This window comes from Myotis lucifugus, unplaced genomic scaffold (assembly GCF_000147115.1).
Source record: "Myotis lucifugus unplaced genomic scaffold, Myoluc2.0 scaffold_23, whole genome shotgun sequence".
NCBI classification, from domain to species: domain Eukaryota; kingdom Metazoa; phylum Chordata; class Mammalia; order Chiroptera; family Vespertilionidae; genus Myotis; species Myotis lucifugus.
This window is the reverse complement of record NW_005871071.1, coordinates 3095182-3113833: the sequence shown is the minus strand read 5'-3', so window position 1 is coordinate 3113833 and position 18652 is coordinate 3095182. Positions and strand designations below refer to the sequence as shown.

The 18652-nt window shown below is 41.7% G+C and overlaps 1 protein-coding gene across 1 annotated transcript in view; it reads right to left on the bottom strand.

Annotated features, from left to right (window-relative positions):
- Nucleotides 1-7411: 7411 nt before the first annotated feature.
- Nucleotides 7412-18652, bottom strand: part of RAB27A (RAB27A, member RAS oncogene family) — a 68700-nt gene continuing 57459 nt past the window's right edge. Inside the window, exons 9-10 of the mRNA XM_023751631.1 lie at nt 10470-10489; nt 7412-9601 (exon numbers count right to left, since the gene is read on the bottom strand). Of these exons, the coding sequence (XP_023607399.1) occupies nt 9403-9601; nt 10470-10489 (219 nt within the window). The 3' untranslated portion in view covers nt 7412-9402. The remainder of the gene's footprint in view (nt 9602-10469; nt 10490-18652) is intronic.

Sequence of the window (18652 nt, the reverse complement as noted above, 5' to 3'; positions counted from 1 at the left end):
CTTCCAAGTTCCCGACCCGGAAGAGGCGAACGCCCGGCTCCTGGGGCCGTGGGAGAGCGATCCGGACCTGACGGCGCCCCCGCGTGGCCGCGCCGGCAAAAACGCTGCCGGGGGCGCAGGCGCAGAGCTGCGCGTCAGCCTCGCCGCCGTCTGTGGGAAAAGCGAAGCTTGGCTGTGTGCTGTCGGCCGAGCGCGCTCTCACAGCGCCTCGTTTTCCTCTCTACCGTGCGCTGCAGCGGCGCCTGTGCTCGTCTCTGGTTTGCGCTTTGCCCCATAGGTCATTCCCCGCATTGGGTTGCCCTACAAACTCATTTCTCCACCCCCTGCCGCAGACCCGCCCCAAGCCCCCCTGCCTGGCGCCCGCGGCAGAACCTCCGCTCCCTGGGGCGCTGCGACGGCGCTGTTGAGTCTCTGAGGCTCGGTGGGTTTTACCATCATTTTTTAAGAGACGTGCTGTTCTCCATCTTTGCTTCGGCCCCCTTTTAAACGATATACATATGTAGCAAAAAAAAACAAAAAAAAAAAAACCCAAACCCAAACATTTTCACGGAAAGCTAAGGTTGCTTCCCCAGAGCTCAGTACTCCTCCCCAGGGACAATCAGGTCCTTTTAGTACCTGCCAGAGGTTTTCTGTGCAGAGCCAAACATATATATATATATATATTGTGTGTGTGTGCCCACTCTCCTTTATTATAACATCGATCAGCATCCCAGGCACCCTTTTCTGCGTTATCTGTCTCCTCAATGCAAAATGAGCTCCATGAGGGCAGGGGTTTTTGTCGTTTTGTTTACAGCTATAACCCCGGTACCTGGCTCATGAATAAGCCTTTAATACACTTTTTTAAAAAGTCGATGAACATGTAACACTCTTTTTCATAGTTATTTATATGCAATTGTATGAAGGTATGTTAATTGATTGCCTATGGGTAAACATGTTTCCTATCTTTTTACATAATAGCCATCTACACTGATAAACCTTTAAAAGGGGGGGAGGGGGTTAATCTATATAGAACTGCTGGGTCGGAGGATACGTACAGTTTTAAAATTTGATATATAATACTAAATGCCTTCCAAAAGTTTTAACAACCAATAAGATGCCTCTTTCACCACCTCTTTATCCAAGGTGATTTTGCCAGTCTGAGGTCAAATTTTTCTATTATTTTTTAAAATATATTTTTATTGATTTCAGAGAGGAAGGGAGAGGGAGAAAGAGAAACATCAATGTTGAGAGAGAATCATTGATTGGCTGCCTCCTGCACGCCCCCTACTGCAGATGGAGCCCCTCAGGCAGACACTATCCACTGGGCGAAACCAGCCAGGGATGAATTTTTCTATTATTATTTTAATATCATTTAATTATGCATGAAGTTAGAATCTTCCCAAATGTTTGAAATGCACTTTTTTTTCTGAATTGCCTGTTTATACCCTTCAGTTTTCTACTGCGTTATTTTTTAATAGTACTTTACATGTTAAGATTAGCCCTCTACTGGCATTTAGAAATTACTTCCTAATTTATCAAGCATTTCCCTCTTCAAAATTGTTTTCCATACTTTTCTCCATTATTTCAATAGTATCATTTTCACATTTGAATTTGCAACTACTGTGGAATTTGCTTAAGTGTAAATCATGACATAGGATTCCAGTTTGGCTCCCCCAACTAATTCAAAATGTCACTTCACTTTGGGTCTACCTTTGGACTCTCTGCTTTGTTTGATATGTTTATTTATGTGCCTGTTACAAAGTGTTTATTGTAATTTTAAAAATATATATTTGTATTGATTTCAGAGAGAAAGAGAGGAAGAGATAAAAACATTAATAATGAGAATCATTGATCAGCTACCTCCTGCACATCCCACACTGGGGATGGAGCCCACAACCTGGGCATGTCCCCTGACCAGGAATTGAACCGTGACCTCCTTGTTCATAGGTCGATGCCCAACCACTGAGCCATGCCAGCTGGGCTGTAGTTTTTTGGTTTTTGTTGTTTTTTTTAATAACTGGGTTTACCTGCAGTCCTCCTCTCCCTTCCTTTCTTTGCCTTCTTATTCGTTGTTTCTCTGGCTATTCTTCACAGTTTTTTGTGGTGGTGTTTTTGTTTTGTTTTTCATTTAAACTCTAGCATCAGCCCTAGCCAGTTTGGCTCAGTGGATAGAGTGTTAGCCTACGGACTGAAGGGTCACTGGTCCTATTCTGGTCAAGGGCACATGCCCGGGTTGCGTGCTCGATCCCCAGTAGGGGGCATGCAGGAGGCAGTTGATGAATGGTTCTCTCATTATTGATGTTTCTATCTCTCTCTTCCTCTCCCTTCCTCTCTGAAATCAATGGAAATATATTTAAAAAATAAAACAAAATAAACTCTAGCATCAGTTTGTCTGGTTATAATCTGCAAATGCATATAATTTTTCCTTTTATCTGGTACTTGTATTTTTCTTGTCTAATCATTTAATTAGCAATTCATACCAGAAATTTTAGTAATAAACATTTGTCCAACACTTCATTATCAACCTTGTTTAATCTTGTCCTCTTATCCCCCTCAACAACAGAGAGGAGCCTCACCAGTCTTCCCAAGCCCTTTACACCGATCCTCTGCTTTATCCTGCTACTTGAACAAGAAATGTCCTGCCCTTCACATCCAAATGACCACCCAGCTTTACCCTCTTATCTTCAATGTCAGAATCCACATCCGTTATCTATGTTTTAATCCCATACTCAGTGCTTCACTTTAGGTTGAATGGGTGAGTAAGCAGTCTTAGAAATTATTTTTTCCTTTCAATTAGAATAGAATATAAGAGAGAGGGGAGAAGAGCATGTGTTCCACATCCAACAAATTGAATTGAAATCTTGGAAATACTAATTTTTTTTATGTATCCTGCTTGAGAATTATGATTCTTTGTAGGGAGTGGCTATAGGGTTAAGCCTCGGACTGACCTGTTGGCAAAGCCACAAACAAGTTCCAGTTTAGAGGGCACAGTCCTCTTAGCATAATTAGGCTTGACCTTATGACTCTCCCTAGATCTTATCTGGGTAGCTAATGGGCTGTGGGAGATGCAGCAAGTGCTGCCAAAACAAGTGAAACTCACAAGAACATTGTAACTATGGTGACCACTACCTTGTTTACCTCTGGCTATAAAATAAAGGCTCAGCTTGCCTCTGGATCTCTCTCTGAGGCCTCAGCCAGGCACAGGAAGATCCAGCTAGACCAGGGGTGGGCAAACTTTTGGACTCGAGGGCCACAATGGGTTCTTAAACTGGACCGGAGGGCTGGAACAAAAGCATGGATGGAGTGTTTGTGTGAACTAATACAAATTCAAAGTAAACATCATTACATAAAAGGGTACGGTCTTTTTTTTTTTTTAGTTTTATTCATTTCAAACCGGCCGGATCCGGCCCGCGGGCTGTAGTTTGCCCACGGCTGACCTAGACCCAGCTTATTCTCTTTGTCTGTCTTTTCTACATCCTTCTCCGCCCCCCCCAGCCCCCCCCCCCCTCCCCGCTCCCAGACTCCCACACGGCACAATTCCTGAAACTGAAGGTGTGTGTCTCATTATTTCTGAAAAATTCCTCAGCTATTTCCTTTTCAAATATTGCCTCTTCCTTTATTTTCTCTACTTTCTACTTCTAAAATTCCTGTTAGACATAAGTTGGCGCTTTTACCTTTCCCCTATATCTCTCAGTGTCTTTCACACTAACTCTTCATCTCTCTACTAATTTCTGTAATTTTCACTGACCCAGCTTCTGGGTCACCAATTTTTGCTTCAACCATGTCAAATTTACCATTTAATTTCTGACCATTAAGTTTTGAATATCAGTGGCTATATTTTTCATAGGTGAAGTCATTTATTTTAATTCAAACCAGCCTTGTATCTTTAATAATGTCTTCTTCTTTTCCCAGATGTTTCAATTCCTTTTATGTTTATAACTAGAGGCCTGGTGCATGAATTCGTGCATGGGTGGGGTCCCTCAGCCTGGCCAGCAATCGAGGCCTATCAGGGGGGCAAGCTGGGGGGGAGGGCTGTGGGCGGTTGGAGGAGGCCGATCTCGGGGCCCAAATTGGGCTGGTTGGCCACTGCAGTGCATGTCATAGCAACCAGTCATTCCGCCGTTCTGGTTGCTGGGCTTTTATATATATACTAGAGGCCCGGTGCATGAAATTCGTGCACGGGGGAGGGGTCCCCTCAGCCCAGCATGCACCCTCTCAAATCCGGGACATCCCTCTCACAATCTGGGACCGCTGGCTCCTAACTGCTCACCTGCCTGCCTGCCTGCCTCATTGCCCCTAACTGCCCCCCACCCCTGCCAGCCTGATCACCCCTAACCGCCTCTGCCTGCCTGCCTGCCTGCCCCTAACTGCCTCTCCTGCCAGCCTAATCACCCCTAACCGCCCCTAACTGCCGCCCCTCAGGCCTGGTCGCCCCCAATTCCGCCCCCCCCACCACCACCGGCCTGGTTGCCCCCAAATGCCCCCTTCGCCGGCCTGGTTGCCCCTAATTGCCCCCCACTCCTCGCTGGCCTGGTCGCTCCTTCCTGCCAGCCTGGTCGCCCCCAACTGCCACCCCTGCCAGCCTGGTCGCCTTATTCAGCCTGCTGTTCAGTCGTTTGGTCGTCCTTCACTAACCCCCCTGCCATCCTGGTCGCCCCACACAGTCTGCTGTTCAGTCGTTTGGTCGTCCCTCACTAACCCCCCTGCTGACCTGGTGGCCCAACGCTGCCTGCTGTTCGGTTGTCCGTCTGGTTGTTTCAGTCATGACAACCCTGGCTTTTTATATATTAGGATAGATTCTCTTAAACATTTTTGTTTTATGGTTTCCATCTGATAAGTATATTACTTGAAGTTCTTAATGACCAAATCCTGCTGGTTTTGGTTTACTGAGGCTGGGGGTTGGGGAAGTAATGAGTTGTCATTTTAAACTGTGAGTCCATGCTTAGTAGGGTGTTTTCTATAAGAATCATGTAAGGCCTGGCCAGCAGGCTCAGTGGTTGAGCATCAACCTGGTCAGGGCACACACCTGGGTTATGGGCCTGTCCCCAGTGTGCAGGAGGCAGCCGATCAATGATTCTCTCTCATCATTGATGTTTCTATCTCTCTCTCATCTCCCTTCTTCTATGAAATATATATATATATAATTTTTTTAAAAAAAGAATCCTGTAAGGTCTGAGTGGAGATGTTCCCTCTGAAAAGATTTTGCTCTGCTTCTACCAAGTAAACCAGAGGTATCATCAACCACAAATCACATTGTTAATTCTTTTTATCAATTTCTTGGCTTTAAGATACTCCCAGGGGAAAAAAAAAAAGGTAGTACACTTGTAAGCTCAAACCTCAAACCTGTGTAATAACTTGGGGTTATAAATTCTCAGGGGAGACTAAGACAGACTGGGCGCAGGCTTTGTTGTTTGGGGGTAGGAGGCTCTCCACGCCAGCGCGCTACTTCTAACAGATCCAAAGCTCTCTCCTGATGGCATATAGGCATCAAAACCAAGCACCTCAATTACTAATACTGTCAAAACCCAACCACACTCAGAACCACGTTTTTGTAAGTTCCCTCTGTTGTGCTATGGTTGCTGTTGTCTGAGTTGAGGGGGAAGAAAGGCAGTATTTCTTCCCTTACTTTCTTGAGAGGTCAACAGTACATTTAAATAATGTGTTCGTTACATTTTATCCAGCTACTGAAGTGTTGCATAGTGGGATTTTTTCAGTTATATAGTCTCTATTACGTAGCCAGCTTGCTCAAAATAGAAGACCTGGGATACCATATAGAGATTTTCCATTTATAAAAAAAAATAAAGGCCAAACAAAGCATTCCTTATTAAACATTTCTTAAATAGATTAACTATCTTAACATGAACTTCAAAAGATCAGAATGTACTTCTGTTTTCCTGTATCATAATAAACCAATATGGATTTATTATATGTGAGCATTTCTAAATATTATTGAAGCTGTTTTTATTTTCAAATTCTACCCTCTTTGAACATTCACTGACTCCTATTTTGAAAACTCTTTCACTTGACCTTGCTGTCTCTGACGTACTTCATTCAATCAACCAATAACCATTTGAATATCTAATGTGCACCAGGCATTTTTCTGGGTAGTGGCAAAACAATTTTGGAGCTTGTGTCTTAGTAGATGGAGACAAACATAAAGATATACCAGGTGGTGATGAAGAACATGTACAAAAGCACAGCTGGATAACAGGTCAGGAGGTCACAATCTGGTTGGGGCCATGGGGGCGGGGGGAGCAACTACTATTTTCCCCCCTTAACATTTTATTGAAGCAGCTACTATTTTATAGAAAGTGGGCAGTAAAGTCCTTTTGGACAAGGTGACATCGGAACACCTTTAAAGGGTGGGAGAGAGAGCCATGCAGATATATGGAAGACTAGCTACCCAGACAGAAAGAACTGCTAATATTCCTGAGGCAGGAGCATATTTGCTCCAAAGCCAGGGTACCTGCAGAGGAGTGAGTGAGTGAAATAAGGTCAGAGTCCATCTCCCCACATATTCCCTCCTCATCCAATCAATTACTCTAACCTTCCCAATGCCTCTTGACTCCATCTCTCAGACTTGGTCTTTGTTCAGGCCCTTACCATCCTTGTTTAGTTCATTTAAGACTGGCTAGTACAACACTTCCCATGTGATCCGTGCTCTACATATGTTTGATGTAACGTATTTGGCTTACTTTCTCCAGAACATGTTGTCTTGGTTGGCCCCTCATCAAGGAACTGATGGAAATTGTGCCCCTGGATTTGGTTTCCTTTAGTATTATGACCTCTGGTTTGAAACAATGTGATGGGAAATGAAGTTACATTCATATACAAACTTGAGAGACTAGACCACTATCTATAATAATAAAAGCGTAATATGCTAATTAGACCGGACAGCTGAACGACCTTCCAGACATCATTCTGGACATCCTTCCTGATGAAGCTTTGGCGGCGGGGTCCGAGGCAGAGGTGGTCAGGGGTGATCAGGCAGGCAGGCAGAGGTGGTTAGGGGCAATCAGACAGGCAGGCAGAGTAGTTAGGAGTGATCAGGCAGACAGGCGAGTGGTTAGGGGCAATGAGGCAGGCAGGCAGAGTGGTTCAGGGTGATCGGGCAGGCAGGCAAGTGGTTAGGGGCAATCAGGCAGGCAGGCAAGCAGTTAGGAGCCAGCGGTCCTGGATTGCGAGAGGGATGTCTGACTGCTGGCAGTAGGACATCCCCCAAGGGGTCCTGGATTGTGAGAGGGTGCAGACCAGGCTGAGGGACACACACACCCCATGCACAAATTTTGTGCACTGGGCCTCTAGCTTTATTATAAGCTCAATTGGCACAACAGTCACTGAAGATACAATTCACTTTTACACAGACTTATAAATAGAAAAATACATTGACTCACAAAAATATGGCACTTCAATAACAAATTTAAACTATGAATTTCCAAAGAGAATACAATTTATTTATTTCAATAATTAAAGACAGTTCATGTATGTGCACTGTATCAGGTATACATGTTTTAATTGTATATTATGTTTAAGGCCAATAGGATCTGTGGCTAATTGCTCATTTGGTTCTTAAAAAAACAGAAACATACAAAATCATCTTCTTTTTAATTATACAAACAGACCATATAAAATGTTCCCTGATATGTAAATGTAAAAATATGATTTACTCCACTGACATGGCCACTTGAGAAGGTACCACTGTGAGCATGACTCTGCCCTTGAAGTGTCTGAATCTTTCCTCACTAGAATATACAATTCAAATGCATAGGACACAATGGCTTCTTTAGGATTTAAAAGAAGTTCTCATTTTAAGGACAGAAATACATAACATCTTAGTAACCATAGCTAAGTTTTTTAAGGGAGTTGTGGCAAAAATAAACAAAACAAAACAAAACAGAATAGGTACTCAAGAAAAAGCCATTTGAAAATAATTATGTAAAAGCAATTACTTTCCAAAAAAGTTGTATTTTTCTAATTACACTTTGCCAAACATCTGCTACCACAACATACATTTATATTTATTTTATGTAAATACATTTATTTAAATTATAATGTATTGTTCTCTAAATAGTTATTAAACTTTTTGGAAATTTTAATCTATTTAAACCACTTTAATAAATAAGAATTGTCCCCTTTGACCTTTATAAACTGCCACAAAGCACATTTTAAAACCATCTTTAGTTGGGTATAAAGACACTTTGGCAGTGTAGAAGAATACGTGACCTTGGCAAGACCCAGCAAATACAGATGCCCCTGATCCCAGTGAAGAATACAGGCCATAGAACACTTTATTTTCCTTATATTGAGCTGGAGTGCAAAAGTAACCACTTAAATTAAATTAAATTGTCCACTAAATAGCAAAAGGACATTTTACATAATTAAGAACAAATTCCTTCAACTCCGCCAATGTAAAAATAAAACAAGTTGCACAGATCCACAATCCAGGGCCTGATGGTGAAGACCGAAGATTGGTAGTTCACATGCCAATTGAAAGAGGACACCAGACCAACATTACAAATATGAAGAAAAAGAAGCTAAATATTTACTTATTACAAACAACTTAGCATAAGCACCAGCTGTGTTCAGATGTGGCCACGTGTGGGCCAAGGATAAATGCTAAGATCACAGTGAACTGAAGCCATGACAACCTAGTTCTCTGTCCCTTCCATCAAACCTGAAGAGCAGTGGGAACACAGCAGCCGCACTGGGCATTAAGCCCCATTTCAGTTGCTCATGCTATCGTAAGCCACCCCCGCCCTCAGCCCCAATCCCTTCCCCACAAACAAGAATCACAGTCAGTACATACTTGATTGATCCAGTTTATCCAGGGTCTAGAGATGTGGCCATAATTTGTCCAATACTCATTTTAAAGAGAATGCTTACATGAATTAATACTTGAGGACACTGAACCCGATGTTTGTGCATATTCTTGTTTAATATTCAAGGGGTTTAATATTCAAGGCATTTTAGAAGGTCACCTACAGTACAAGTAAGATATTTCCATTTGGGTTAAAGACTGATAGTTTTATAATTGCATCTAAGATCTCGAATGTGAGACACCGGGCCGATCTCTGTTAAGGCAGGTGACGATATCTTCAGTCATTCTTCACAATAAATGCACTCTTCTGTGGCTACAAAAATCCCGAATCCTTGAATGATCTACTGCCATTGGCTAGGTAAGGTTTTAGAAGGCACTTTTGGCTATGTGCAACATTCCTCCTAACTCTCAGGCTGAATCTTAGAGAAACATTTAAAAAGCTGCGGCAAACTGATTTTAAAACTGGATGCTTTATTGATTGGCCTAATCGGGATAGTGAGGAGTCTGTACACAATGCCCGTTAATCTCTCTCTGTGCCGTGTGTCACCCATAGAGGAGATTCCAGACACGGGCCACGCAATTCATCGTGGAGCTCACGTGACTCTTCAACAGCCACAGGCCCCCTTCGGCTTTCCTTCACTTAACTGGTCAGCAGAGGGGTGGCCATTGGGCCGCACCACGCCTTCGGGAATCCAGGACTTGTCCACGCACCGCTCCATCCGCTTCATTATCAGGTCCAGGAGCGTCTCGATCGCCTCGCTTATGTTTGTCCCGTTGGCAGCGCTAGTTTCAAAGTAGGGGATTCTGGAAGACAGAGAGACGACTCAGAAAATGACCGCTAGAGGGAAAGGACAGTGGGCTTTGCCCTTGATAATTCAACTTATAAAATAGAGTACAAACGTGCAGGCAACAAAAGCATTTTACTGCCCTGGCAGGTTTGGCGCAGTGGATAGAGCCGTGTGCAGACTGAAGGGTGCTGGGTTCAATGTCCATCAGGGTACAGACCTCGTTTGCAGGCTCAATCCCCGGCCATGGTTGGGACACAACGGGGAGGTAACCAATTGGTGTGTCTCTCTCACATTGATGTTTCTCTCCCTCTGTCTCTCCCCCTCCCTCCCTTCCACTCTAAAAATCAATGGAAAAATATCCTCAGGTGAGAATTAACAGAACAAAACAAAAGCATTTTACTACCATAGGGTACATTAAAAAGTGAAAAAGACCTGGCCGGTGTGGTTCATTGGTTGGACATCGTCCCGCACACCAAAAGGTTGCCCATTCAATTTCGGATCAGGGCACATGCTGGGTTGCAGGCTCAACCCCTGACCCCTTATAGGGGGTGTGCAGGAGGCAGCTATGGATGCTTGCTCACTCTCTCTCTCTCTCCCTCTTCCTTCCTAAAAATCAATAAAAATATTTTATGTTAAAAAAACAATAAAATAAAATAATTAACACTGCATTCCTAATAGAGATGTAAAACTTCTGAAAGTTTTTATTCCCATTTTACAAATATTAAACTGTGGCCCAGAAAAACGAAGTAACTTGCCCCATTTCGCAATGCTAGAAAAGAACAGAGCTGGTAGTGGGATCCACAGTTGTTTGATTCCAGTAACCAACTTAGTCATAGGCTCTACTGGTTGCAAACTTACATACATTATAAGGGTATTTCCAAAACAGGTAAATCTCTTTTACTTGCTGCACATGGCGAGGCGGGTTGGGGGGCGCGGAGGGGAGAGATGGGACTGCATCAGAGAGAAATGAGAGGTTGCTGGCTATGTCTGCCAAACGCTTTATTGCCTGTCAACTCCAGGTGGTATTCCTGCACCAGCCACTTGCAGACATTCTGAATTCTGCATCTCAGAGTTCCTCAAGGGTATCTACCTTAAGTGTGCTTATTTTGTTATCCAAAGACCTGTGGTATATGTATAATTTTTTAAGTAACTCCCAAAGCATTATTTCAAAACTATAAGGCTGCTTTTCACATAATCTCTTGGTGGCCACCCTTTATACATTTGAATTAATCTTTACCACAGGATTAATCAACTGCCAAATTCTTCCTGCTTCTTAATAAAGCCATGAAAATAATAATCAAGTTGTATTTCCTCAAACTGTTGATTTCATTTCTACCACTTAGTAAGGAATCTGACCAAAATGATCTCTGATGTAAAACTCTCCGAAAGAAAATTGTTTTAGCACCTCAGAGAGTCCTGCAACTGAATTCAGTAAAATATTTCTTACATTTATAGGGACTTTAAAATCATCCACTATTACTTTTCTTAAAGAATGTCTTTGTTTTCCTGTGTTCTCCTAGCATCTTACGTCTACATTAATGACTCTGATTACAATTTCAGTTACTCTTGTATTATTTCCTGGCTAGAAGCAGCTTCCACATGAGAACTTTCACAGTTTTGTTTTAAAAACTATTTTATGCTTTTACAGATGTTTGCAGAACTGTTCTGCTTCTTATGTCACTACAAATAGGTTAGGCCGTTAGGGTGTTCATGTGTAGGGATAGAAGGCTATTTCTCCATTGTGATTCCCCAAGGTGCTATCTTACTGCGCACTTCCTATTGGAGCTATAACTTGACCGCTGCAATTCTCTCCTGTTCTAGTATAGCTTCTAAAAACTGGGTAAGAAACTACGATTTCATTTGAGTATTTCTCAATCCATCTCTAAATTTTGCAAGACATGGTTGCTGCAATGATTCTCCCATGCCCACGTTGATAGCCCTTCATATGCTGACTCTAAAATATCTTGATCAGAAAAGGGTCTACCAGGCGAATTACATGGTCTTAGTGGTTTTGTAACCACTGCCTATCTACCACTTTGGTTACTGTCAGTCTTTTTTCCTCCCTCTTTATCTGTCACCTTATCTACAAAATGAAGATAATACATATTTTCTAACCCCCTGGTCTCATGCAGTATTTGATTACCAAGTGTTAAGAGAGCACCCTGTATGTGGGCTCAATAAATAATCATTCATCAAGTTCCTATGATGTTATTGAACTAAGTCCAAGGGAGAGTTTGTGATGTTGCCATTGTTACAGAAATTGGATTTGGGATTGAGAGGTCTCAAAACTTAAATACTTACATTTTCTTCATTCTCAATTATATCCATGAAGAATTATTTAATGTCTACAGAACATTTCTTATACTTAAGGGGGAGACCTGCTCACTCTATTGCCATTAGAAATATACTGTTTCATGGAAAGGCAACTGAAAAATGAATCCCTCCCTCTAAGAATAATAGACTGAAATTAAAAATACCAAAAAAAAAATGTAGCTGAATAGTAAACTTCTTGTAAATACTAGTCATGATAATGTACATCTAACTTTTAAAATTTGCACAAATCTATAATAAAAGTGTAATGTGCTAATTAGACCAGGCAGCTGAACACCTTCCAGATGACCTTCCGGATGAAGCCAGGGCTGCACGAATTTTGTGCATCGGGCCTCTAGTTCAATTATAAATATCTTTCCAACTCTAGCGTCCTCGAACTCACAGAATGCCTCAACGGAATCTCTTTAAGCTCTTTCTACTTTCCATAGTTTCTTCCCTTTCAGCTCCTGAATATTACCTCACAGTCACTTTGAAGGCATAGATGAAAAAACATAGTTGAAAGTACTTTTAAAAACTAGAAAACCTAGGCCTGGAAATTACAGACAATTTGAACAATGGTCACGAGCCATAACCGCTAGAGTCAGGCTTCCTGGAGACAAATCTAGTAACACTTGTTACCAACTGCGTAACACTGGCAAGCTATTCATCTCTGTGCCTCGGCTGCTTCATCTGTAAAACTAAGTAATATCAGGATCTTCTTATAAGGATTGAGTTGACTTTACAGCACTTATAATAATAATAATAATAGTAGTAGTAATTAGCTACCCTTTTTTCTCCAAAATATAAGGATATCTGGTACCAAGAATTAGCCAATCAGCTGCAACCTTATCATGCGATGTGACCAAGATGCAACTTTATTATATGACCTGTATATTTATGGTTCAAGACAGGGCATTCAGACTGGACGGCTATTGCTGTGTTGGGCTGTTGTCATTTTTTAAATTTGACAATCTAAGGGAAGAGGTCAGTGCCCCTGACTAAATTTGATATCTGGGACCAGGCCTTCCTGCATCAGGATGGTTCACTCAGACTTACCTGTCCCAGCCAAAGTGCTCCAAAGCATTTGCCTCTCTTCACTCCTCAAACATCTCATTCCCCCAAGTGGCCATCACTAAGTGCTGACACAAAATGGACCTTGCTTTATTAATACTACAATATAAATGACGGATGCCTCTAGCAGCGCTGTGAGCTATTGTCTAATGTTTACTAACTTAAGCAAATATTTGATCGGTAGTATTTCAGGGTATATGAGTTAAGATGTATATTTCAAGTCTCTTATAGTAAAAGATGTACAATATTAAACAAGATGTACAATATTAAACAAGTTTAGATTTATAACCCCAAATGCAAGTAACAAACTTATACCCTTCAATTAAAAGTACACTTTCCTGCCCTTTGTGAACCTCCAGGTCATGTGACCAGGAGTCAGGTTAACAACTTGAAAATCTTTAGACTGATCATTCGGCGTCTTCTGAGCAATTAGGGCAACGCGGGTTTTGTTTCTACGGGAATAAAATACTAGAGCTCACTCCACTCTCAGCTCTTTGAACTTCCAGACAAAAAGCAAACCAGATGAGATCCATAGAGAAGACCCCGAAATAAGACTTTCCTTCCGTAATGAAATGATGCCTCAGAGACAGAAATGTGCCTTGTGCTCGCATTTGAAAGCTGGACTGCTCAGCTTGTCTTAAGGGCACAGAAAGTTTAGTGGATGGAGTTAATAATATTTTTATGTGCATATCTTCTTGGTGTTGACTTTTAGAAGGCATTTGAGGTGCTTAATCTGAACACTTCCCTGTATCTGTAAAGAGGAGTAACCGTGGCTCATGGGTCATGGTAAGGAGGCAATGAGATAATACATGTAAAGGGCTTAGCACAAGCCTAGCATCCAGCAAACGCTCAATAAAATTTCATCTAATGAGGTTTTCTCTAAAAATGATGTTCTGTTTTTCCTAAAATATGGTAGGCAAAAGTTTAGTAATCTTAAATGCAAGAGGATCAGTTCTCTTTTTTTTTAACCATAGAAAGAATAGTATTGTTCCTTCTCTCCACATGGTGGCGCTAATATAGCATTACCAGGGAGCAGTATCTCCAAACCTTTGGGAAAAAAATCTGTGCAGCTAATGGTGATATCAATCTGTAAATGACCATTTAATGGCCATTTGGAACACATGCAGAACACCAATCTAGTGTGCTTTTAAAAAATAGATGAGTCACAAATTTAAAAATGAAATGAAATAAAATAAACAAAATGGCAAACAGCTTCAAATCAATGAGGAGCATTATCACTTGCCGGTTTTTCACTAAGATATCTATATCCCTAGCTCATGCCATAGATTAAGACCCGCATCTAACTGGTGCTTTTCTATTATTTATTTCCAAAAAAACCAGAAGATTCAAGTTTCCAGTCAGAATTTTTCAGAAATAAAAGCAAGTGCATTTGATAATTCTCCCAAATGGTTCTAGATATTTGGCTCACATGTGAATCAGAAATTATGGAGAAATTTTTCAGTAAAGTAGGAAAGGAAGTCTCATACTTTTAATGATCTTTTGGATGCTAAATGAATAAGCTAGTACAGTCAAGAACCAATTTCAACCTTTCTCATCTCATGGCACACGTAAACTAATTACTAAAATTCTGTGGCACACAAAAAATATATTTTTTGCTGATCTGACAAAAATAGGTATAATTTTTACTAATTTACCAAAAAAAGATAGTAATTACCTACCCTTTTTACTCCAAAGGGATTTTTAAAATTATTTTTATTTGTTTTAAATATGTTTTTATTGATTTCAGAGAGGAAGGAAGAGGGAGAGATATAAACATCAATGATGAGAGAGAATCATCAATCAGCTGCCTCCCACATGCCTCCTACTGGGGATTGAGCCAACAACCCAGGCATGTGCCTGAATGGGAATCAAACCATGATCTCCTGGGTCATAGGTCAATGTTCAACCACTGAACCATACCAGCCGGGCTCCAAAACAATTCTTTTTTAATAAGGTGCCTATACTTGTATATAAAGATTTCTGGCACCAAGAATTAACCAATCAGATAAAACTTTATTATGCAATGTAACCAATTAGATGCAACTCTGTTATATGATCTATATTTATGGCTCAAGACTGGACATTCCCACAGAATGGCTACTGTTGTGTTGACTGTTGTCCTTTTTTATTTGACAACCAAAGAGGTCAGTGCTCCTAACTAAATAGTAATGCATTGCATGTTTTAAATTCTGTGGCACACCAGCTGAAAATCGCTGCAGTAAAGGGCTGGGGTATGGATTGTCCAGCCTGGGAGGTGGTGCCAAATGAACTCCAGATCCTGTTCTGACTTGTGTGGGGCTCTGGAAATTGTCTTGTGTGTTTAGTTGCAGCTGATGTTTGTGGTTTCAAAACATGCCCAATGATACATCATGAATTTATTTCTCAAACAAAGAAAGGATGTCATCCAATTAGCAAAGCATCAAACTACTAGAGATCAGGCTATTCATACCCCATTTCCTCTAGTTCAGGCTAGACAGACATGGAGCGTTCTGCTGAGCTACACCGCTTGAAATTCCAGAAATGGTCTGTACTCATATTATCAATGTGGTAAATAAATGTTTTTAAAGTCATCCTTCATTCCAGAAACTCTTGAGCACCTTCCTCATCGATAGCCAACAGCCTTCAGTGGGAAAACAAGTTGTTTTAATTTTGCAGCCCCTAAAAGTCTAAACCTTAAAAGTTCCCATCACACACTTAAAAAAAAGTGTAGCTATATCTGGTGATGAGTGTTAACTACACTTATTTTGGTAATCATTTTGCAATATATACACACATCAAATCATTATATTGCACACCAAAAACTAATACAGTATTATATGTCAATTATCTCAATGTTTAAACATTTGCTGCCTATTTCTTGGCACAGCACATGAAATATGTACATTCAATTATCATGCTTTCATCGCATTCACAATTTTCTCTATTATCCTCAACTCTGAATCAAGGACAACGTCTTCTAATGACCACTGACTATCCTCTGTAAGTAAAGCAGAGTGTGGGAGGGAATTTAGGTGCAACCAGAGTAAAGTCCTTGCCTGCCCACGGAGGCTGGTGCTCCCTCCGTACCAATCCTAGTGTCCCTCCCGATCTATATCACAGCTGGCGCAATGAACTGTGTGAGAAAAAAAATCCTTTTTCTTTTTAGCATAGATTTTCCAATGAGAAGTCACTGAGCTCGTTCCCCTCACCCATGCATGGTATCAGTAGACAAGTGCTTTCTATTCTGGGCATAAGTGTTCTGTCCAGCTATTTTGTCCAGGAAAGTATCTGCCAGCAGGCACACCTGACAGTAACTTGGCATCTACACCAGTGGTTCTCGCCATCCTCAACCACCAGCAGCAGCAGCATCTACCAAAATCAGAAATGGTGGGACACAGCTCTCAGGTGATTCTGATGCACACTAAAGCTTCAGCTCCGACAGCGTCACATACAAGAGGAATGTTGGCAATACTGCTCTCTTCTGCTATCTTTGTCACTGACTTTGTGGCTATTCTGTGTGTGTGTGTGTGTGTGTGTGTGTGTGTGTGTGTGTGTTAATTTTTCCATCGACTTTTAGAGAGAGTGAAAGGGAGGGAGGGAGAGAGGGAGAAAAAAATATGAATGTGAGAGAGAGACATCAATTGGTTGCCCCCCCACACATGTCCCCAGGGTGGGGAATTGAACCCTAAACCCAGGTACAGGTCCTTGACCAGGAAATTGAACCCCCGACGCTTTGGTTCACGGGTCATGCTCTAACCACTGAAAAACACAGGCCAGGGCTTTGTAACTGTTCTTAAAAATGTCTCAGCAACAGTGTGACTTGTAATAGTTTTTACTGGCAGGACTAAAAATTTGAACAAACCTCTGTTTTGTTCTCTCCTCTGATTTCAATGACAATATTATTCAATGTAACATACTGCAAAGCATTGTTTTGTACTTGTTCTAGAAGAACTTGATTGGTTTACCAATAATCCACTTTGTTGTGCTAGGAAGTGGCTCAAGAACATCATATTACAATTTAACCAAGTCTATAGCAAAAAAGATTCTGCAGGAAATTAGGGATAAATGGATTCTTAGTCTACTAAAACTAAATTTCCTGATAGTCATCATCATGCATTCAGCTCGCTCTTTCCATTTCGGGCTGCTGCATGGAGTTCACAGATGTATGTTCCGTATTTGCACTGTAACACGTCCTTTGTTAGGTTTGCAAAGCTTTTCTGAGACACAGTGTGTCATTCTCTGAATGTATGTATATTTCAGAGAATCACTTGTGAACCACTGATCCATTTTTATGAATTGAGGATAGAAGGCAGCACAATAGTAACAAAAATGCAAATTTATCAGACAACATACAAATGATATGTAGATATGTCATGCCCAGCTGGTGTGACTCAGTGGTTGAGCATTGACCCGTGAGCCTGGAGGTCACAATTCAGTTCCCGGGCAGGGCACAGCCTACAGAACTATACTCTATATTTCCTAAATGTTAAAGGAATTTTGTTTCCATTCCTTTCCATTCTTCTCCAATAGTTTCAATTCCCTTATCTGCTAATCCCATCTCTCCTCATCTTTATTCAATCCAGAAACTTCAGATTGAGCCTCTCTCTTTAAAATACTCCCCAAACCTGTAATCTGAGCACAGATGAAAAGCAATCCCTGTATCCCCAGATTCTCCACATAGTCCGAAAGCAACCTCGGGCTCAGGCAAGATGTGGAATGAACCAAGGAAACCAGCAAAGGGCTGAAGAAGCTCGGAGGAGGAGGAAGTCAATCCCGACTCTGCCCCAAACATGAGAATATACTTGTTTGATGTAGCTAACTGCACTGGCTGCCCTAGGTTTTGTTCTTTTGACCTTTACTAACACACTTCTCAAAAGCACGGTCTAGGCCCGTGGTTTCCATTGCTTCATCACTTACTTCCTCCTCACCTCCTTGCAACATGGCTCCCAGCTTCAATGCTGTGTTCTTGTGGTATCGGATCCCGACCACTACATTACAGGAGTGCCTCTCAAGGGAGGAAGAGAGCATATCTCAATCCCTGTGCATGCAATCACATGGAGGGCTTTGAAAGATACCAATGCCCAGGCCCCCACCTGTGGTGGCTTTGAATATGTCAATGACATTTCCCAGAATTCCCTTCCCAGGTAGGTCGGACCACAGAGAGATCCGGGGGACGGAAGTGAAGCAGAAGCTATTCTGTAGCTCTCCCACGTTGTTGCTTACCTGCTGGCTCATCTCGTTGGCATAAGCCAGCAGCCAGACCTGCACCTGCTCCATCTTCCCCTAGATCAGTGATGGCGAACCTTTTGAGCTCGGCGTGTCAGCATTTTGAAAAACCCTAACTTAACTCTGGTGCCGTGTCACATATAGAAATTTTTTGATATTTGCAACCATAGTAAAACAAAGACTTATATTTTTGATATTTATTTTATATATTTAAATGCCATTTAACAAAGAAAAATGAACCAAAAAAATGAGTTCGCGTGTCACCTCTGACACGCGTGTCATAGGTTCGCCATCACTGCCCTAGAACCTCCTCCAGCTTCTCCGACTCCTGGGCCAGGTGTGAGTGTTTAGCTCTGTGAGCAGAGCCCTGGCTGCTGCAGGACACCCACGCCATCCAGGTCAGAGGCGACAATGACTGACAAGGTTTGGTCCGTAAGTATGGGTCAGCTGCTTCTTGCTCCTCCTCCACTGTAGATCAGCT